General features: G+C 44.5%; 1 protein-coding gene across 1 annotated transcript in view; it reads left to right on the top strand.

The window, feature by feature from the left end:
- Positions 1-2,001: 2,001 nt before the first annotated feature.
- Positions 2,002-17,921, top strand: part of COL9A3 (collagen type IX alpha 3 chain) — a 33,786-nt gene continuing 17,866 nt past the window's right edge. The window contains exons 1-13 of the mRNA XM_088529325.1: positions 2,002-2,286; positions 3,496-3,564; positions 7,627-7,662; positions 7,865-7,936; positions 8,302-8,355; positions 11,315-11,350; positions 12,641-12,664; positions 13,048-13,101; positions 13,813-13,866; positions 14,774-14,815; positions 16,035-16,091; positions 17,053-17,106; positions 17,611-17,664. Coding sequence (XP_088385451.1) covers positions 2,221-2,286; positions 3,496-3,564; positions 7,627-7,662; positions 7,865-7,936; positions 8,302-8,355; positions 11,315-11,350; positions 12,641-12,664; positions 13,048-13,101; positions 13,813-13,866; positions 14,774-14,815; positions 16,035-16,091; positions 17,053-17,106; positions 17,611-17,664 — 672 coding nt within the window. The 5' untranslated portion in view covers positions 2,002-2,220. The remainder of the gene's footprint in view (positions 2,287-3,495; positions 3,565-7,626; positions 7,663-7,864; positions 7,937-8,301; positions 8,356-11,314; positions 11,351-12,640; positions 12,665-13,047; positions 13,102-13,812; positions 13,867-14,773; positions 14,816-16,034; positions 16,092-17,052; positions 17,107-17,610; positions 17,665-17,921) is intronic.

Consider the following 17,921-nt stretch of genomic DNA (forward strand, 5'->3'; position numbering starts at 1 on the left):
ATGGATTATGAATCTTGTATGGTCGTGTGCAGCTTGTTTATTCACTTTAATGAGATTTCCGTGAGGACCTTAGTCTGCGGTCGCAGGCTGTTCCCTGCCATGATCAGGTGCAGAATTTTGGTTGTAGATGCTTGCGGTGGGCTCACAGGATGTGTTTTCCATCACTTGGAGCTGTATGATGGAGTCTGTGTTAATGTTGCCTATTAAAGCATGATTTCAATGCATACTAGTTTCCACTTTTTTCATCTTGGAAAGCACCGTGTATCAGTCCCAGCACTGCGTGCTGCAGCTATCTCCTATTGCTTGGGCATGCCCAAAGAGCTAGCTGGGCCCATCCAACATTCCCAAGCACGGCAGGTAAAGCGGAGCTCAGGCTGGGCTCACCTTGTGGCAAACCAGTCCTCCAAGCCCTGACTTTCTGTGAGCGACGTGCAGAGATTAAAGCTGCTGGAGCCTCCAGCTGCGTGTGCTCATCACTGTGACTGCGGTGTCATCACTTAAGTAAACTCCTTACGCTGAAAATATCATCCCTCCCTCATCTCGCCCAATAAGTGCATGTTGCTACTGTGCTGGCAGGCTGCAGCTCCTGGCTGACTTCCCAGTGAGCTGCTTTGCAGATATTAAAGCAGTTTATTGTGCCTTTGTTTTATTTCTTTCCTGAAGTGGGAGAATAAGTGCTGTTCTGCTCTTCCCATCACTTGTGCCATGAGCTGCCTCTTCCAGCTCTCTGGAACGGCGGCAGCGGTACCATAGGGAAGCAGCCCTCCCACAGCAGTGGAACCGAGGAACTTGGCTTGACTTGGCTTTTTCTCTTGCCATCATTTGATCTTGGGGTTGAAGCCGGAGGTACAAGCTCTGTGTGAAGCGATTCCTGCAGCTTCACCGCTCTGCTTGCCCTGTGGGGTCAAGGGAATAAAGATTCACTCTACCTGGAAGCCCTTTGAACATGTGAAGACACACACACACACACACTTTCTTCTGGAATCCGAGTATCTCAGAGTCCTCCCTCCCTCTGTCAGTGTTGGAATATTGGCTGCTGGGGAGCTGGGCAGGCTGTTTGCTCATGTAAATCTCCCTTAAGGCTGCCGAGCTGAAACTTAGTATTTCACTTTGAGCTTTGCTTTTCCGTTTCTGCCCTGCCATTTCTCCCGCTGAATCCTTGCTCTGTCTGTGCTTCCAGTCTGCTGCTGAACAAGCCTCTTGTCAAAGTGCGATTCCCTCCTGTGATCCAAATAACTTCCTGCTGCTTGAAAGCTTTTATTTAAAAAAAAAAAAAAAGAAAAAAAAAAAGTTGTTTCATTCAAATAAGCTGTGTTATCACTGTCGTGGTGCCTCTTTCCACTGCCTCTCCCCTTCCAAGCCCTGCTTTCGATGAAATAACTTAGTTGATAGAGAAGCATGAAGCTATTTCTGCTCCTTCATTACCGTTTTGCTCTTTGGCATCACCTCCCTGAGAGCTGTGTCATCATGTTCTTTTCTTGCAGATACTTCTCAGGAAGATCTTTCTTAGCTTTTGTGGCTCTGTGAGTGTTTCTTCAGCTTCCTCTTCACCCCTGTCTGTGCTTATCTTCTCTGGTCGGGATTCCTCACTTTCTCCAGAAATCAGTCTAGTATTCTGTGAATATTCCTGAAAACAAACAGAAAAAAATAGAGGTGAAGACACAGGAGGAGATAATAAACCATCTCATAAAGCAGCGAGCACATTTCTCTGGAGTTTTTTACGTCTCTATTCGTTTCTTTGTTGAAATCAGATCCTTGGGTGCAGAGCAGCTCTCCGTTTGCGTTGCCCTTTACCTCCCCAGCACTAAGGTGGTAATGGGCTCTGAAAAATGGCCCAAGTGTGACCTAAGGAACATCTTTACTCCCAGGTAGAGCAGCTAAATTTTAAATTTTACTCCTGTGCTGTGTGCTACAGCCTCCAATAGCTCCAAAGAGGTGATTCCAGCCCATCCTTCTGCTCCCTGTTTTCCTGAGGCTGGACTATGAATGAGAGCCTTGGTGCCCGCCTGCGGTTGGGCCCCCTCCTTCTCCCACCTCCTCCTCCTCGCTCGCTCTACTCTGAGCTCGGCCCCTCCATCTGGAGCCGCAGGTTTATCTGGAGGCCGGGAGGCTCATTTGTAAGCTGAGATCCCGCAGGAGAAGGAGGGATCTGCTGGACCCTGGAGGAGAGAGCGGGCTTGGCTGCCCTGGAGAGCTGCACCGCGGCACAGCCCGGGCACCATGGCCGGATCCACCGCTCTTGGGCTTCTCTTCCTTTGGCAGCTCCTGTCCACGGCGGCAGCACAGGTAGGGATCTGCATTTACACCTTATGCTCCAAAAACAGCTCTGTAAGGGAAAACCCCCATTGCAGTCTGTGCATCTTGTGCCTGCAGGATGCATGTGGCAATAAGTGGATTATTGAAGTTATTTGTATTTATAACGTGCATGCTGCTGTGCTGTTACACACAAAGAAGTGCTTAGCAAATAGGTTTGTGTTGTACCCCTAGGTAGGCTGTTGTGTAGAACAAACCACTTTCTCTCAAAGAATTGTCTTCCCATTCAGGACAGCAGCTTTGGGAGAAAAGCCTTTGGGAAAGGAGAGCTGTTGATATAAGAGAAAGTTTTCTTTTTCAATGAAGCAATGAGCTGCCAATGAGAGTAGGATCTCCTACAATCTGATTCTTCACCTGAATCAGATAATTTCTTCTTCCCGCCCTCAATTTGCCAATTTTTATATTTTACGCTTGTGAAATAATAGCATGTTTAATTTTGGTTCACTTAAAGCATGTGAAGCTGTATCAAACTTCCCTGCGTGGCATTACTATGTAACCTGGGGAAGTAACTCCTGAGGTTTTTCACCAAGTTGAAGAGGAATTTTTGCCGTCTGGCCGGGGAATTCAGAGCTGCCCTCGTCGCTGCTTCCACAATGAGACCTTTGTTCACTGAAGCTACGGCAAGCTGCTCTCTGGAGCCCTCTCCATAGAGAAGTCATTTATTGGACTCTTTTTTTTTTTTTTTTCTTTCCCCCCCACCTCAGGCTTCCTCCAAAATCCCAGGTTTTCTTTCAGCATCCTGCTCAGGGAGACTGTCCTTTTCTCCTTCGCTGAGCTTTTCTGATGTCTTTCTGCCTAGAGCTGTGTCAGTCTGGCTCTTCCGTCGCCCCATCGGACAGGCACGGTGAATGCCATTTTTAATACCAAGCACTGTGCCTCTTTTCCTTAGGTTTTGCATCCCCTTCTTTACCTCAAACCAAGTGTGCCTATAGCCACTGGGAATCAAATCATATGTTACCAAATCCATTTGCTTTCCCTCAGCCAGGTCTAATTCCCAGTAAAATCCTTCCATTGAACAGACTGGGAGCCCTGAGTTCCCCCAGGCCGGAGGGTGACCCGGGAGCTGGAGGCGCAGTGCAGATCTAGGCTTAGGGCTGTGGGACCTGCTCACTCGTTGCTTTTCCCTGTGTATCCCTTCTGATGCAAAAATAAACTCTTCTGTCTCTCTTCCCAACCCTTTAGAGAGTAGGACCCCAAGGCCCGCCCGGACCCCGAGGACCCCCTGGACCATCTGGCAAGGACGGCATAGACGTGAGTGGCAGAGGGCAGGCGTGGGCGGGCGAGGGGTGGAGCGGAGCAGACTCAGCCTTGCAGGGAGCCCTCCTGGTTCTGCAGCCCTCGGGGCAGCCCTGGGAGCTGGAGGGACGTGGAGGACCCGCCGCGTGCAGGAGCTGAGGGAGAGCAAGAAGCTGCTTCTGCCAGAGGTGCTGCGGAGCACGTTGCGGGATCGGCCCCCTCTTTCAAGACAAACTAGTTTGTGCAAGGGGATTTGTGACCCTGCCTGCAAAGCTGCATGTTTCTTTTTTGGTGTCTAGAGAAGAGGAGGAATGAAATGGGAATGAAATGTGGAAGGTTGAGTCTGTGTGTGAACACAGGTTGGCCCTGCAGTGTGTTCTGTAGCCCTGAAAGGTTTATTTGACACTTCAGAGCACCCCGGTTTCTGAAGAACCCTGAGAAACTGAACTTATGCAGTCCTATAATCTGCTTCTGCTTACACTAGTTTTATTTCAGCGAGCTTAGTGTGGCTATCCCTGATTTCCATAGGCACGAGAGACTGGGCAGTCCACGTGTTTCTGGATGTGACAGTATCTTTAGTGGCTGCCAGAGGCAAATGAAATATTTCAGCAACCAAACAGCGACCAGAAGATTTCTTACCGCAGAACTTAGTGAAGGAAGCAAGTTTGTCCTGTAATTCTGAATTGATGTTTCTGCAGGAGTCAAACCTTTTCCTTCAGTGCATCTGTTGGATAAAGACTATTGTGTTCTGTAGTCAGGCCAAAAAGAGCATCAGATGAACTTCAGCAAGAAGATATTGAACCTGAAAGACCAGGTTTGGTTTCATTATTCAGTCTGAGTAGTGCTTGTCTCTATAAGCTGCTAAATTTTTTTAACACATCTAACAATTTTTTTGGACTTGGGCCTTTAAGCAGTCTTGAAAAATTCTATTCATTCCATGCTGGCAATTTTCTTTTGGATGAGAAGGTTAAAAAAAAAAAAAACATATATTAGTTCCCTGGTAAATGGTGAACAAGGAGCTTTTGTGTCTACAGTAGTGCACTTCCACAGTGGCTCTGTAAGCAAGGCTGATGTGAAGGGAAAACATCACTGATTTGCAGCTCTTCCTTCTAAAGTGTTCCTTGGACTAAAGAAGATGTTTTACTGTAAATCACTCTGGCTTGGGAACATGGAAAGTTCAGAGCTGGTACCTCAGCAGTTTCTCTTCACTGTTTTTCACAATAAAAGGCCTAAGAGGGGACACACTGGAGAGGGCAGAGGTGGCTCTTTCAGGCTGGGCACAGTGCTCATGGGGAACTCACTGCAGCAGGACATCAGTGCGGTCAGCAGGCTTCAGGGAACAGTGGCTATTTTTGCAGATAGCAGGAAGAAGAAGGACTTGGGAGGGACAGACTCAGACTTCAGGTTGTACAATTTTCAGGGAATTGGGAAAGAACAAATCCATGCAATAGTGGTGTTTTGTTTTTTAATTCCTGCTTTCTGCAGGACATTTTACACTTTCCTCTGGAACTGCATCGCTTCTGATTGCTCTTGCACACAGGGCAGCACTGGTCACATAAGGCCAGGCTCTTTTATCCACTGCTAAAAGATTCAGAATGTTCCTGCAGGGCAGGACCAAACAGCAGCACCTCATTAATACAAAGAAGTTGGTCCTAATTAATTAAACTGCTGAGTAGAGGATTTAAGGTGCTAAATCTTGCAGTCGTAGCTTGAGACTTGTTAACTCTGAGACAGGCTAGGATCCTTAAGGAACTGCACAGGAGAAGGGAATCAGAGCTGAATTTTCTATGTTTAGTGCTGAGCACATTGATGCCACCTTCTTGTTTAAGGGCTCCCATCCTCACAAGTGGCTTCAGATGAATGTCGTGTAGGCAGAATCACTAACTTTTTTTGGTTAAATGAGGGCTGCCAGAGTGTTCAACAGTGCCCTACTCCAGGCCTTGAGCAGTGAGTAGTGCATAAGATACAGCTGAATTATTCAGGACGCCTCTAAACAAGCCTTGCATAAACCCCATCGGCCCAGTTCCTAGAAGCTGCTGCTTTGATTCCTGCTTTTCAGTGGGAACTGCATCATTCCGTCCTTCTGACGTCTCTTGTAATTACAGGCTTTAATACACTTCACATCTCATACTCAGTAACAAGCAAAATATCTCCTTCCCAAGAATAGAAACAGCATGTTGTGATCAAAAGAATTAACGACAAGTTCCTGTGGATTATTTCTCGGGATGTAATTCTCCAAATTGCTAATAAGCCATTGTCACTTCTCAAAAATCACTCTTTTCCACCCCCTTGCCCCTTGTCTCCTGGTTTAACTTTAATGCAGATTTACTAAGAAAGTGAACTTCCCTCTCCTGTAGCACTCAGGAGAGCACTTCCTTTTGCTGACAGCAGCTGCCTCTAATTCCCAGTGATCTGGCATTAGGGATATAAACACTGATTAGACTTTTGATTCAGCTCACTGAAATTCTCGTGCTCATGCTGAGTTCCCCGGGGGTCCGTAGTGGCAGGATGGAGGGTTAAGATGGGCTTGAGCAGCCTTTGCTAATGCTGTGGCCTTGCTGTAAGTATGCATTGCCATCACAGGCCAGAAAAAAATGCAGAGGGCTGGAAATGCAGAGAAATGAAGGGAAGAGGGTAAACCACCCATTTTGCCTTTTCCAGCTCCTTTTCCAAACCCTCCCTTCCAAATGAACTGCTCCTTTCATTTTCCTGCCAAGGAGCCTTCCCCACCTATGATAATGATAACTATTTATGGAACAGCTGTGGGCAGAGGAGAGCAGAGGAATCGCAGCATCCAGCGGGCGCACAAAGACCCCTCTGTGCAACGCCCCTGCGGTGGGGGCCTTCGCTCCGTCCCCGCGCGGTTTGTACATCGGTGCCTACCCAAATCAAGGCGACCAGTCTGGAGAGAGATTTGCCCACGGACTGCGCAGTTGCTGACCCAGTAAATATAGAAACCTGCTATAAATCCCACCAGTTTGCTTCCTGCCTTATAACTCCTCGTTGTCAGGCTCACAGTGGGGATAGTGTTACCTCCAGCCTTGCTCAGTTAATAACTATCCTGTTTCCATGTAGGTTTTTTCTTCCAAGGTATCAGCGTGCCCTTCACCTTTGGCTCACAGTATTTCGTTCCCGTATCCTACAGCCAGCAAAGAGGGCCCCATACAGAGATCTGGGACATGGAGGAGCAAAGTGATTGGCCTCAGGATAAGATGGGGAAGGGAGCCAAGGTCTTTGGCTTTACAGCCGAGCTCCTTTCTTACACAGACGATCGCCTCTTTCAAGAACTAACAATAAAACACAAATATCTTGTTGGTGGAGGTCCATGGGAGCTCCTGAGCAAGAGCTGCTGAGCTGGAAGGAGTGATTCAAAGGCTTTTTAAATTTTGTTTCACAGCTAGCTTTAATGCTGTTCTTACAAGTGACTTTCTATTAGAATGGGGGGAAAAATGACTGAGGATTCCGTGCAAAATGGCAGGTGGGCCTTGGAAGACTTTGTAAATCCATATTGTGTGATTGGATTAGAAAGAAATCACTTGGGGAATGGGAGCATTCATTTGCTTTTGCTTTCAAAGTTTAACCATATGGAGAAAGTCTCTGGAGACAGTTTGTTCACTCTTTGCTTGCTGATAGGCTCCAGCTGCTGGGAACAATACAAATTCCTGATATGTTCTAGAGTCCTGGAACTTATTATTGCATCTCTCTCTCATCAGGAAGATGTGTGAAACCCTGAATAGTAAATCAGCTTTCTCTCTCTTCCACTTGTTTGCACCCTAAGTGAAAACAAATCCCCAAGTAATTCTGGAGTAAATTGCATATATTGGGCACCATTCAGAGCTGAGTGATTCTCTCTGAGAGGCTCAGGAGTTAGATGTGGTTTCACTGGGTCTGCTATTGTAAATGTAGGAAAGACTGTTAGCAGGGCTCTGAGCAGGGCTGCTTGGAGAGGTGCTAAGCATGGTGAATTGGAGAGCAGGCACGAAGGGAGACTTGAGCTCTGCCACAGCAGCAGGGCTGTGTGCAGCCGCTGCAGGGGGAGGTTTGGCACTAACACTGGTTCTTTTCTCTTTTACTTAGGGAGAGCCTGGCCCTCCTGGTTTGCCTGGTCCACCAGTAAGTATTTCTGATCCATACCAGCTTGTTCTCTCTTGAGAAGGAATCAGGATGTATAAACTGCCTCACCCACCTCTTGATCTGTTGTTCCATTTTGATGCTTTAGTACATGAATAAAACTTCCATCTTCTAGCCTATATCAACAGATGCCATGTTTCTATGGTTCTAATTTTAAAAATAATCTCCTTTTTATCTGTTTTAGGGGCCAAAAGGTGCACCAGGGAAGCCTGGAGCAGCTGGTGAAGCTGGATTACCTGGCCTTCCTGGAGTAGATGTGAGTATTTTGCCATCTTATGCTTTAAATATTTATGTAGGCACAGGAGTTTTCCCAAAGCATCTCATCAACTTTCATTGTGTCTATTGGAAAAGCAAATTATGTTCTGGTGCAGCAGCTCAATAAACTGCAGTAGCAGGACGACTTTGTGGTTGCCCATCCATATCTAAAGTGCTTAGGGAGCAGCAGAGGTTGCTTTGACTCTGCTCCTTCCTGTGAACCTGAACACAGCGAAAGAACATGGTTAGGTTCTCCTAAGAGCAGGGTATCCAGGAGATCTGTGATGGTGACAGTGACTGCAATTTCCTACAGCTCTTAATACTCTGTTTCTTTTCTGTCTTCACATGTTTCTTTCGTTTTCACAGGGTTTAACAGGAACTGATGGCCCACCTGGCCTAAATGGACCTCCAGGAGATCGCGTGAGTACCACATTAGACTAATTTAAATGAACTTTAATGACTCACTGGTTTTTTGAATTCAGGAGCTGCAGTAGAATAACATGGGGAGATAAAAGCAAGTAGTGCTCACAGTGGAGTTTTCTAATGTGTTCGCTATTTCCCAGTAATGTTTTTTTCTGTCCCAAAGTTCAAGGCTCAGAGTTGTCTCCTTTAGCTGAGGAAGTGAGTCACGCATCTTTGATACAGTCTCTGTCCTTTCCAGGGTGCAAGGAACGGTTTCCTTGGCTGCTGGGAAAGTGTTTTAGCCACAGATCCAAGCCTGCATCCACCAGCACTAAAAACTCTCTCATTTGCTTTTTCTCAGGCCCATCTTTGTCCTCAGAGATCCAAGACTGTGAAATTTTGGTGGCTCTCAGACTGCCTGTAGCAAGGCAGTCTGGGAATCTGGGAATTGTTCCCTCATTTTTAAAACAGTGTAGTTCAGGATCACACATAGGAGATTGCAGGTGGTTTTCTGCCTCAGTTTGGGGTTTGGTGGTAATATTTGCCCACTTTAGCCCACAAGCTCCCAGTCTGCAGGGTAATTGAGGGGAATTACTGTAACTACATGCTCAGGTTTGATGTGCTTTCCCATGTCTTGCAACTCAGTCTGTCAGCATGGGGCAAGCTTTGGACCCATTCTCATTTATGGGAGCTTTTCAAGGTCAGTGCTCCTTCTTGAAAATTATTTTAATTGGTCTAAAAAGCCTGGGAGGGAAAAAAAAAAAAAAAAAGCTTTAATGCTCTAAGGCAGCATCATTATTCTGACTTTATTTCTTCTGCCCGGATTTAAGAATGAATTTTGGTCTTGCAGGAATCAGTGCAGGCATTTACTGACTGCTGTGGGATTGGATTCATGCTTAACTCTTCTGAATACACATCTTTTTCAGAAATGGAGGGCCTAGGCATTTGGCAGTGTGACCATAGAAGACAAGCTTTAATATTCTGCTAACAATATTTATTTTGTTCTATATGCACCAACTCAGCAGACCAGACAGAGTACTGTGAAGGTGGGCATACAGGATTGGTTTTTATGGTAAACATTACTGTTTACTCAAAGGACCCAAGTTTTGTCACAGTTCTGCTTACAGGCTGATCAGGTCAGGCCTAGTTAGTCTTTCAACAAAAAATGCCTTTTTTTTTTTTTAGCTAGGAAGAACTGGGTTCTTACCTCGCTGCTGGATGCTGATATTTTTCACTGGAAAGTTTCTTAAGACTGTTTTGAAGTTCAGTTCTTAACATCATAAGCAATTCTGAAAGCATCAGTAAATCAGCAGGTTTCTAAATAATTGATAAAGTGCTGTGTTTTAAGAGTACATAATTATTCATATTTATTTATGGATTCAAAATTTCATATATTTCCTGGGCTCCATAGTTGTATGTTCACAAATTATATTGCTTTAGAGTGAAAAATTACCTTGAGATTGTTTTCTAATCAAAAGAGAAAGAACATTGTTATCAGGAGAATGAGTTGTGCGTCAGGCAATAAGTTATTAAGAGAGAGGTGTAGATTAGGGTTCTTCCTTTGAACTTAACCAAGTTACATCAGTTTGCTCAAGGACATCCCTGCGGTCCCAGGGATGTTTAAGGGATGTTTACTCCTATGTGCTCCATCTTAGACTCTCAAATATCAAAATTGCTGAGTGTCAAGTGCCAACATCAGGGCATTTGGGGTCTGCCCCAAACCTTCTGGCCATGCAGCTGGTTTCAGTGGGGGCAGGTGTAAATCTGTAGCTGCCAGGAATTCAGTGTTCGCTTTTACGGGAAGAGATCCCAGCTTGTCCCGTAGGCATCAGTAAGGCCTTTGGACTGAAGATAAAAGCAACCAGAAGAAAAGCAGAGTAACATGCAGCAAGAAAACTGAATGAGCTGACGTTTGCAACAGAGTTGATCCTTATTGGATTATATTCCTTTTCTCACAGGACGGATCTTAATGAGGCACTGGGTCCTTGGGATCTTTCTCTTTAAGTCTAACAAGGGAAAACATTTCTAATCTCATTTGGTATCCTTGTGAAGTGAGAAGATGATTTTTCTGGCCTGATCTTAACAGAGTCTCTAAATAATGGCACGGCTTCTGTGTTTGAGTCTGTCACTTTCTCTCTTACCAAGTCTGCCTTTATCACAGAATAACATCATCCTCTTGCTGACTAATGTTTTATTTATAGTGAGTGCTGTATTGTAATTATACAAAAGCTAAGTCTCAAATTATTGATGCAAAGAGGTCTGGGGATTATATTACTCATCAACAACCACCCCGAGCCTGTATGGTCATACATATGATTAGGGAGGAAACGTGTTTTTCTACAGCACCAGTGTGCAGCCATCCCAATCCTCTGTGTGGCTTCACCTGCCAAACAGAACTGTCGACAGCCAGACTTTCCATAACCTGTTGTCTTGTTCCCTCTTTCTCTAGGCACTTCGGCAATCGAAAACATCATATAATGAAGACTCTCCCATTTGATCATTTTATACTTCAATTCACTTTCTGTTTCAGAATTACTGTCTATAATTAATTTTACAGTCTATTGTCCAGAGTTGGCAGATATGCACCATAACAAAGGATTAAGAAGGCCCATGTGTCATATTATCTTCAGTTAAGCAGGAAGTTAATAACTTTAAGAATTATTTCATTTTAGACTGAGACATAAGATCACCAAGCTTAAGCGTGAGAATGCAGATTGGAAAGGGGTGATTGGAGATTTGCCAAGGAAGCTATGAAAAGGCAGAAACTGCCAAATCAAGATGTCTTTACTTGAAGGGAAAGTGTATAAGTTAATAAAACTCTAGAACAAATCTAAAGCTTCTAAACAGGTTCAGATAATTTAGTTGGCAGATCTACTTCGTGAAATCTAGCAGACCAGATGCTAGTGTCCTGCCATGTGGAGTTTATTTTATCTGTGATTGACTTGCTAATTTGTCTTCTCCTGTTTGCTTCCTGCAGGGTGCATTAGGACCTGCCGGACCACCTGGACCAGCTGTAAGTAACTCTTAGAGCTGCATAAGTTGTGTGAAGAGCTGGAATGTTGTGTGAAAACCATCACTGAGATAAGACAGAAGTATATTGTCCTAAGGAAATGTATCAAGCTCATGTGAGTGAGAATATCGACTGAGGTTGTTAAATATGTATGTTTGACCTGTCCTGGTAACCCAGGGCCTGTTCTAAGACCGAGATGACATAAAACAATCCAGTTTGGGATGTCAAATGGCATGTCGAATGCTAACTTTGTTGGATAATATCTTTTTGTATTGTGTAAGAACAAAGCTAACCTTGTTCATATATTGACTTACTCAGCTTCATCAAAATTCCTGGTCGTTCTGTGCTCGTTTTGAAATCCATATGGCTTTGTTAAACACCTCATTACTTATTGCCACACATTTAATCTTAGCTGTCTGGATCAATGGAATAATAGAAGAGTCATGCTAAGCTGATGATGATCAGAACTGATGTCTTTTGTAAAAACAAAACAAAAAACTCAAATCCTTGCTTTCAAATTAAGTAACGAATGTATATCCACATTTTAAAAAAAATTTAAACGTAACTTTTGTGATAAATCTGTTTCTTAATGTTGCATCTAAAAAGAAAAGATAATATCTCAAGGCTAAGAAAAACTAGCAGCCTTTTCCAACAGTTATTCATACGTCAGTTTCTTGATGAAATGTTCAAGCAAGCTGAGCCAAATTTTGGTGCTCACTGCACCAAGTCAAATACTCGTGTTCTTCTGGTGTTGTGAGCTGGAGGCAGGGTAAAGAAGTGGTCACCACACCTTGTTTCTTGCCTGTTTAAAAGTGCTGTCTGGGCGCAGGACCAGAGCAGGAGAGAAAGATTAGCAAGTCCTGCAGCGAGTCTAGGGGTCTCCTCTTGGATAGTCTTAGTTAACTTCATACCCCGATGCGTTTTCTTGTGCCATGAGGCTTTTAGTGGGTGTCAGTTGAGGACTCAAAAAAATTATAAAAGGTAGATTAACAAATTAGAATGTTGTCTTCATAAATGTGTGCCTCCTGCTGTTGCATCATATGTGGCTTTATTTAGAGGAGAGAGATCTCTTAGGTAACAGGGATGTAAAGGGAATATCAATTATAAGAGGCAGCAAAAGGATTCATTAAAAGACTCCAGCTCTGCTCTGATTGCAAATTGCAGTAACTGGAGGCAGGGGAGTACTAAGGAAACTTAAGGGAAAAAAAATAAAGCAGCGTTCTCTGAGGTGCTGCTCTTCCTTGTGTGTTCACTTTCTAAGTGATCTTTTCCTGTTTTGATTGTTCATTCCAGGGCAAAGGACTACCAGGACCTCCAGTAAGTAATAAAGCTCTTTTCCAAGGCGAGGGGGAAGTTTATCATGTTAACTTCATTGGGTTCTCTTAAGCTTTTTGACCAAGTGTTACATGTACACCCTAGGCCTTAGATCCTTTCCCATGCTGGGCAGAGGGATATGGAGTCCTGCATGTTTTATGCTCCTGCAGAGGAGAGAAAAGTGTTAGTCACGTGTGGTGACAAACGTGGAACATGTTCCACAGGGAGACGGAGCAAAAGAAAAGTGGGAGCATCGATAAATGGATTGTTTGGGGGCAGGAATGGGCTCTTCTGCAGGATTAAGCAACAAGCCCATCTGTTTGCCCCGGGCTTTGGGAGCTCTGTGAGGTTGCCAAGGGTGTAAAGCTCTTCTCTCTCTTCAACAGGGGCCTCCAGGACCCAGCGGGCTCCCAGGTGGAAACGGATTTCGGGGTCCTCCTGTGAGTTTCTTCCACCATTTGATCCCCACCTACTGAGCATGCTGCAGCCACGGAAGAATGAGGTTCATTTCTGGCCTGGAAGCCAGAATGTTCTGGCAGAACAGAATCTTTTTGTCCTGGAGCAAGACATTGTGCAAGCTCTACAGAAGTCCTTACTATTTTATTCCCTATGTCAACTCATGTAGGGTCACTGCACTCAACCAGTGCAATGCCAAGGGTGTGCAACTGCTTCCAGCTGTACCTGCTCTTACAGACTATGAGCAATAGCAAAACAGCAGCCAGTCTCACAGAAATGGTCAGTTAGCAGCTGCCGTGCACTTTTTATTGAGAGCTTTATTCCACCCACCTCTTTCAGTATCCTTGATATGAAGCAACTGAGCAGAACAGGTCTGATCCTTCAATCTTAGCAGCTTCTCTTCTGCAGAAGCAAACGCTCTGCACGCCCCCTAGAAGTGCAGAGCCATGGAAAGCAGACATGGAGTTGCAGGGTGTGTTCTCCCACCCTCCTTCCTACTCTTGCTTGTGCATCTGCTATTGTCTTTGGAGTCATATAATCTGTAGAAAGAGAGGTGCAATTCAGCCCCCTTAGAGATTTCTTGTCTCTCATTCACAGATATACAGTGGTATTTGGTAATCACCCTTCCTTTCCCTTCACATTTTTATTCAAGTGGTTCATATGAAAAATTCTTATGTTTTCCTTACTCTCTTTAGGGGCCTTCTGGTCTGCCAGGTTTCCCAGGGCCTCCTGGACCTCCAGGACCTCCTGTAAGTTGAAACTTGCAACAAAATGTAAGAATTCCCAGTGGGGAGTTCAGCATTTTCTCCTTTCCTGACAGAATGCTCATGTTTTATTTGCTGTTATTGCTATGAGCACTCCGTTTCCGGGCTAAATTTCAGCAGGCTATAAACACTGTGCCCCAAGGAGAGCAGTGACGGGCTGCACTTCTGTGCACTGATTAGGTCCTGTTTCTCCTTCCTGCTCTAAGGGGTTGAGTAATCTGATCATATCCAGGGTTTAGGGCATAGGCAGATCAGGGAGATGAATGTTTTGTCCTCTCAGGAGCTGGCTGGATCCTTACAGGGTTTGTCTTTGTGTCATCCTACGCTCTGAGAGAGGCCCTTTGCAAAGAGGGCTGAGCTGGCACCTGCAGTCAGGTGTCCTGCTGTGCTAGCAGAGCCCTGGGAGATGCGTTGGGTGCTGCACATGACCCTGTCCCAGTGCAGGGCACGAGTCCTGCCACAAGGCATGACAAGAGCAGGTCACAACCACAGAGCAAACGGAGCTTGAGACTAGCAGCCCTCCTTTGGGTTTGCTGTGGTTTCTCTGGAGGGTCAAATAGTGGGATTGGGAGATCTTCCCTAGGAGCTGCTCCTGGTCCTGGAGGAGGATCAAACATGGTGCTTCTTTCAATTACTGCCTTCATGACCTAGGGCTCAAGGCTCTTTTCTAGCTTAACTGTGGAAAAATGCATGAGTGTTATGTCTGTTTTGAGGACTTTTGCAGCTCATGATGTTTGTGACAGCTCCCGGTTCAGGGGCTGCAGTTTGCACTGTGCGATGGTGAGCTACCCAGTGCGTTCTGATTCAGCTGGCTCTGTAAAGGGTGTTCTCTAGGGCCCGTGCTCCCTCCTGGTGTTTGTCTGAAAATGTGCTCTTCTGCCATGAACTGCAGGGTCTTCCAGGCATCTTTCCAGATGGTGGCGGGGATCTTCAGGTAAGTTGCTCTTTGTGACATGAAAACATGTTTTTTTTCAACCCCCTGATGTGGTTTTATTGGCATTTTTAGGTGAATGTGGGATCATTTAACACACACCAGTCAGACCTGTAGACAGCCACATCATACAAGTCCCCCACATGCATAACTGTTTACAAAACTGAGGTGCTCTTCCAAGGAGCTGGCTATGGTAGGGCTGATTTTGTGCTTGATCCTGCTTTCCAGTTTGCTTTCCAAAATGCAGCTTTTTGCATGCATTCCTCATTTGCCAGTTTAACAAAAACAGATTTAACGTTTGACAAATGACAGCTTTCAGGCATCTGTTTCCAACCAACCCTGCTTTGTAAAAGAAAAGGTTATGCATGTTGCACTGTTCATTTCCATGGATGATGGTACTGTGTTCCTATGGGCATATGCTTTGTTTAGACATTCCTCTATATGCAAAAGTCTTGATTCCTCTATTTCAAGGGAATAAAAGGAGTGTTAAGCCAATGAATGATGGAAATGACATTTCTAGATTTCACAGCTGTTGTTGTGACAGCATCTTCGGTTTTCTAATTGGTGAGCCCCAAAAAAGCTCAGAGTCTGTTTGGATGGCCTTATTGTAAGTCATGTAGAACTTAATGGAAAATGATACTATTTCTGCAGCTTTTATTTAAGCTACCCTGTGGAATATACTAGAAAATTGAATTCCTGATGAAGAGGTACAGCTTGAGGCTTTATTCAAAGAAAAAAAATGCAGAAAAAGATCTCTTTCCCTATTCATACTTCATTTTTTTTGAGTACAGGCTTTAGAGCCCCCATAATATTTCCGTGCATATTCTGTTTTGTTCCCAGTCAAACTGGATTTCCAGTAGGATTTCAGCCAGCCCTAGACACCTGCAGATATGATCTCACTGGATTAATTTTTCACTATGTCTCCTTCTGATAATCTGTAATGTATGCACTTAAATAATAAGTATGTTGCTAATGGTTTGAAAAACAGGTCCAGCTTTGCTGGAAGACTGGTTCTCTGGCACTTTGGGCTGTGGATGACTGTCAGCCCTCAAAATTCCTCTCAGTCCACTCTAAACCTTTCCAGCAGGCTCTGGATATATAGACAAAGGCCACTAATGTGTGTTCTCAGACGTGATCTTGTAATGATCTCTAGGAATGAATTTAGCTTCCCCAGATGCTTCTGTGTACTTGATAAACCAGAGAATTTTTCTGTTTTTTGCAGTGCCCAGCTTTGTGCCCACCAGGTCCTCCAGGTCCACCCGGAATGCCAGGGTTCAAGGTAAAAAAAATCCCAAATAAAAGGGATTGCTTCCTGAAATAAATGCTTTCATGAGCTCCAGGACTGAATGTATCACTAGAATTTAAACTGTTCAACACGCAGTGCACCTCCGCCTACACCTATTTAAAGCAGCCAAGGTTTTTCTTGTGCATATGCTGTTGAGACAGAAACTCTCTAAAGCAGTGAAGTGTGAGACAAGAGCCTGAGCCTGATCCTGCCCTCTTTGCAATAGCAGCTCTGCTGCTGAGCTCAATTCTGCAAAGTCCTTAGGCCCAGCTAAGGGAGAGATCATGAGCACTCTCCCTTCTACTGCAGCAAGAAGTTTTTCATCCTTAAAGTGGATGCATTTCTAGGATGCACAGGTTTGTGGCTACATCCCCTTGCAGATGGCAACCTTTGTTAAACACACGTTTTAACTACTGATTTTGACAATTGTCTTTCATTCTGAAAAGTCAAATTTGTCAAGGGGTGGAATATCTCCTGGGAAATCCTCTCAGTTTCTTGTGAACTGGGATTTTTGCAGATCTGTTTAGTTGATTAACAGTTATCAATAGAAACACACAGCATTTAGGTCATAACTTTTCAAAATTCATCACTTATGAAATAGAAAGCCCTGTGAAGATCTTCAATTAGGATGCAAGTGATACATAAGACCTTCAGTATGGGGAGGAATAACATCTGCCATGGCTGAAATTAGTCTGGGTCTCTCTCACAATAACAGGAAGGGAGCCAAGATGCAAACTGAACCTGAGTGTATGTAAATGATTCCAGAGACATGGATTGCATCACAAGCTTAACAATGCCGACATGAAGAATTAGTTAAACAAAAGGGATGTGGTTCTCAAATGATCCCAATAAGTTCCTTATATGTTGCTTGGGTATAGATTTTGCAATTATCTAACAAAAATTACATTTTCAAACTTGGTACTAGAACATGGGTCATTTGAGATCTTGTTTCTAGGGACACACTGGTCACAAAGGAGAACCTGGCGAAATAGGAAAAGAAGGAGAGAAGGTAAACTTCATTTTAAGGGGAGTGGGAGAGGATTTTTGTCTTTATAAGCACCACAACAAAGAGTTTTTTTACAATAAGACAGGACAAAATAAGGCAATTGGCCAATAACAAAGAGGAATTGAGTTTTTGATTGGGCTTGTCAAAGGGCTGAAGTAAAATTGCTCCCATTAGTTTGTATGTATGTCTATGCATTAATATTTCAACAAAATTCATCTTCCCAATAAACTGTAGTGTTTGAGATCAGCCTAATAAGTTAACTCCTATTGTTTCATATGCAGGGATGTCAGCTCAGGAAAAAGCCCTGCATTAATCACTCAGGTAAATTCCTGACTGATCAAGTGTTCTTGCACGTAAAAAGAAAGTATGTGTAATGTAGAAGCAGATTCTGAAGTCTAAATCTGGGTGGGAGGGAGCTCAGGGAGACACAAGATGGGAAGATAACTCAGTTTGGGTTGGCAGGCTCAAGCTGCCTCTCTTCTGGTCTAATTCCTTTTTCTCTCTCAGGGTAGTCCTGGCCCTCCAGGTCCTGCAGGCATTCCCGGCAGCGTTGGCCTTCAGGTAACACCTGCTCTTCAGACCACTTCCCGTGGCTTTTTTTACTGTGAAATTGAACAGCAGCATTAGTCATGTTATATTGCAAAACCTAGGAAGTGATTTGAAGCCATCAGGTCCTCTCACCCCCTGTCCTGTCTGGGGGAATCCACAGAGTGTCACTTGCTTGGAGACAGTCACCAGCAGGTGAAAAGTCTGTGCATCAGAAGACTTGAGTTTTCCACGGCTCCTTGTATTCCTTAAATATTTGTGTTGATGCGTTA

The sequence above is a fragment of the Tinamus guttatus genome, unplaced genomic scaffold (genome assembly GCF_059628265.1).
Source record: "Tinamus guttatus ecotype Peru unplaced genomic scaffold, ASM5962826v1 Tinamus_guttatus_pri_ptg000027l, whole genome shotgun sequence".
NCBI classification, from domain to species: Eukaryota; Metazoa; Chordata; class Aves; order Tinamiformes; family Tinamidae; genus Tinamus; species Tinamus guttatus.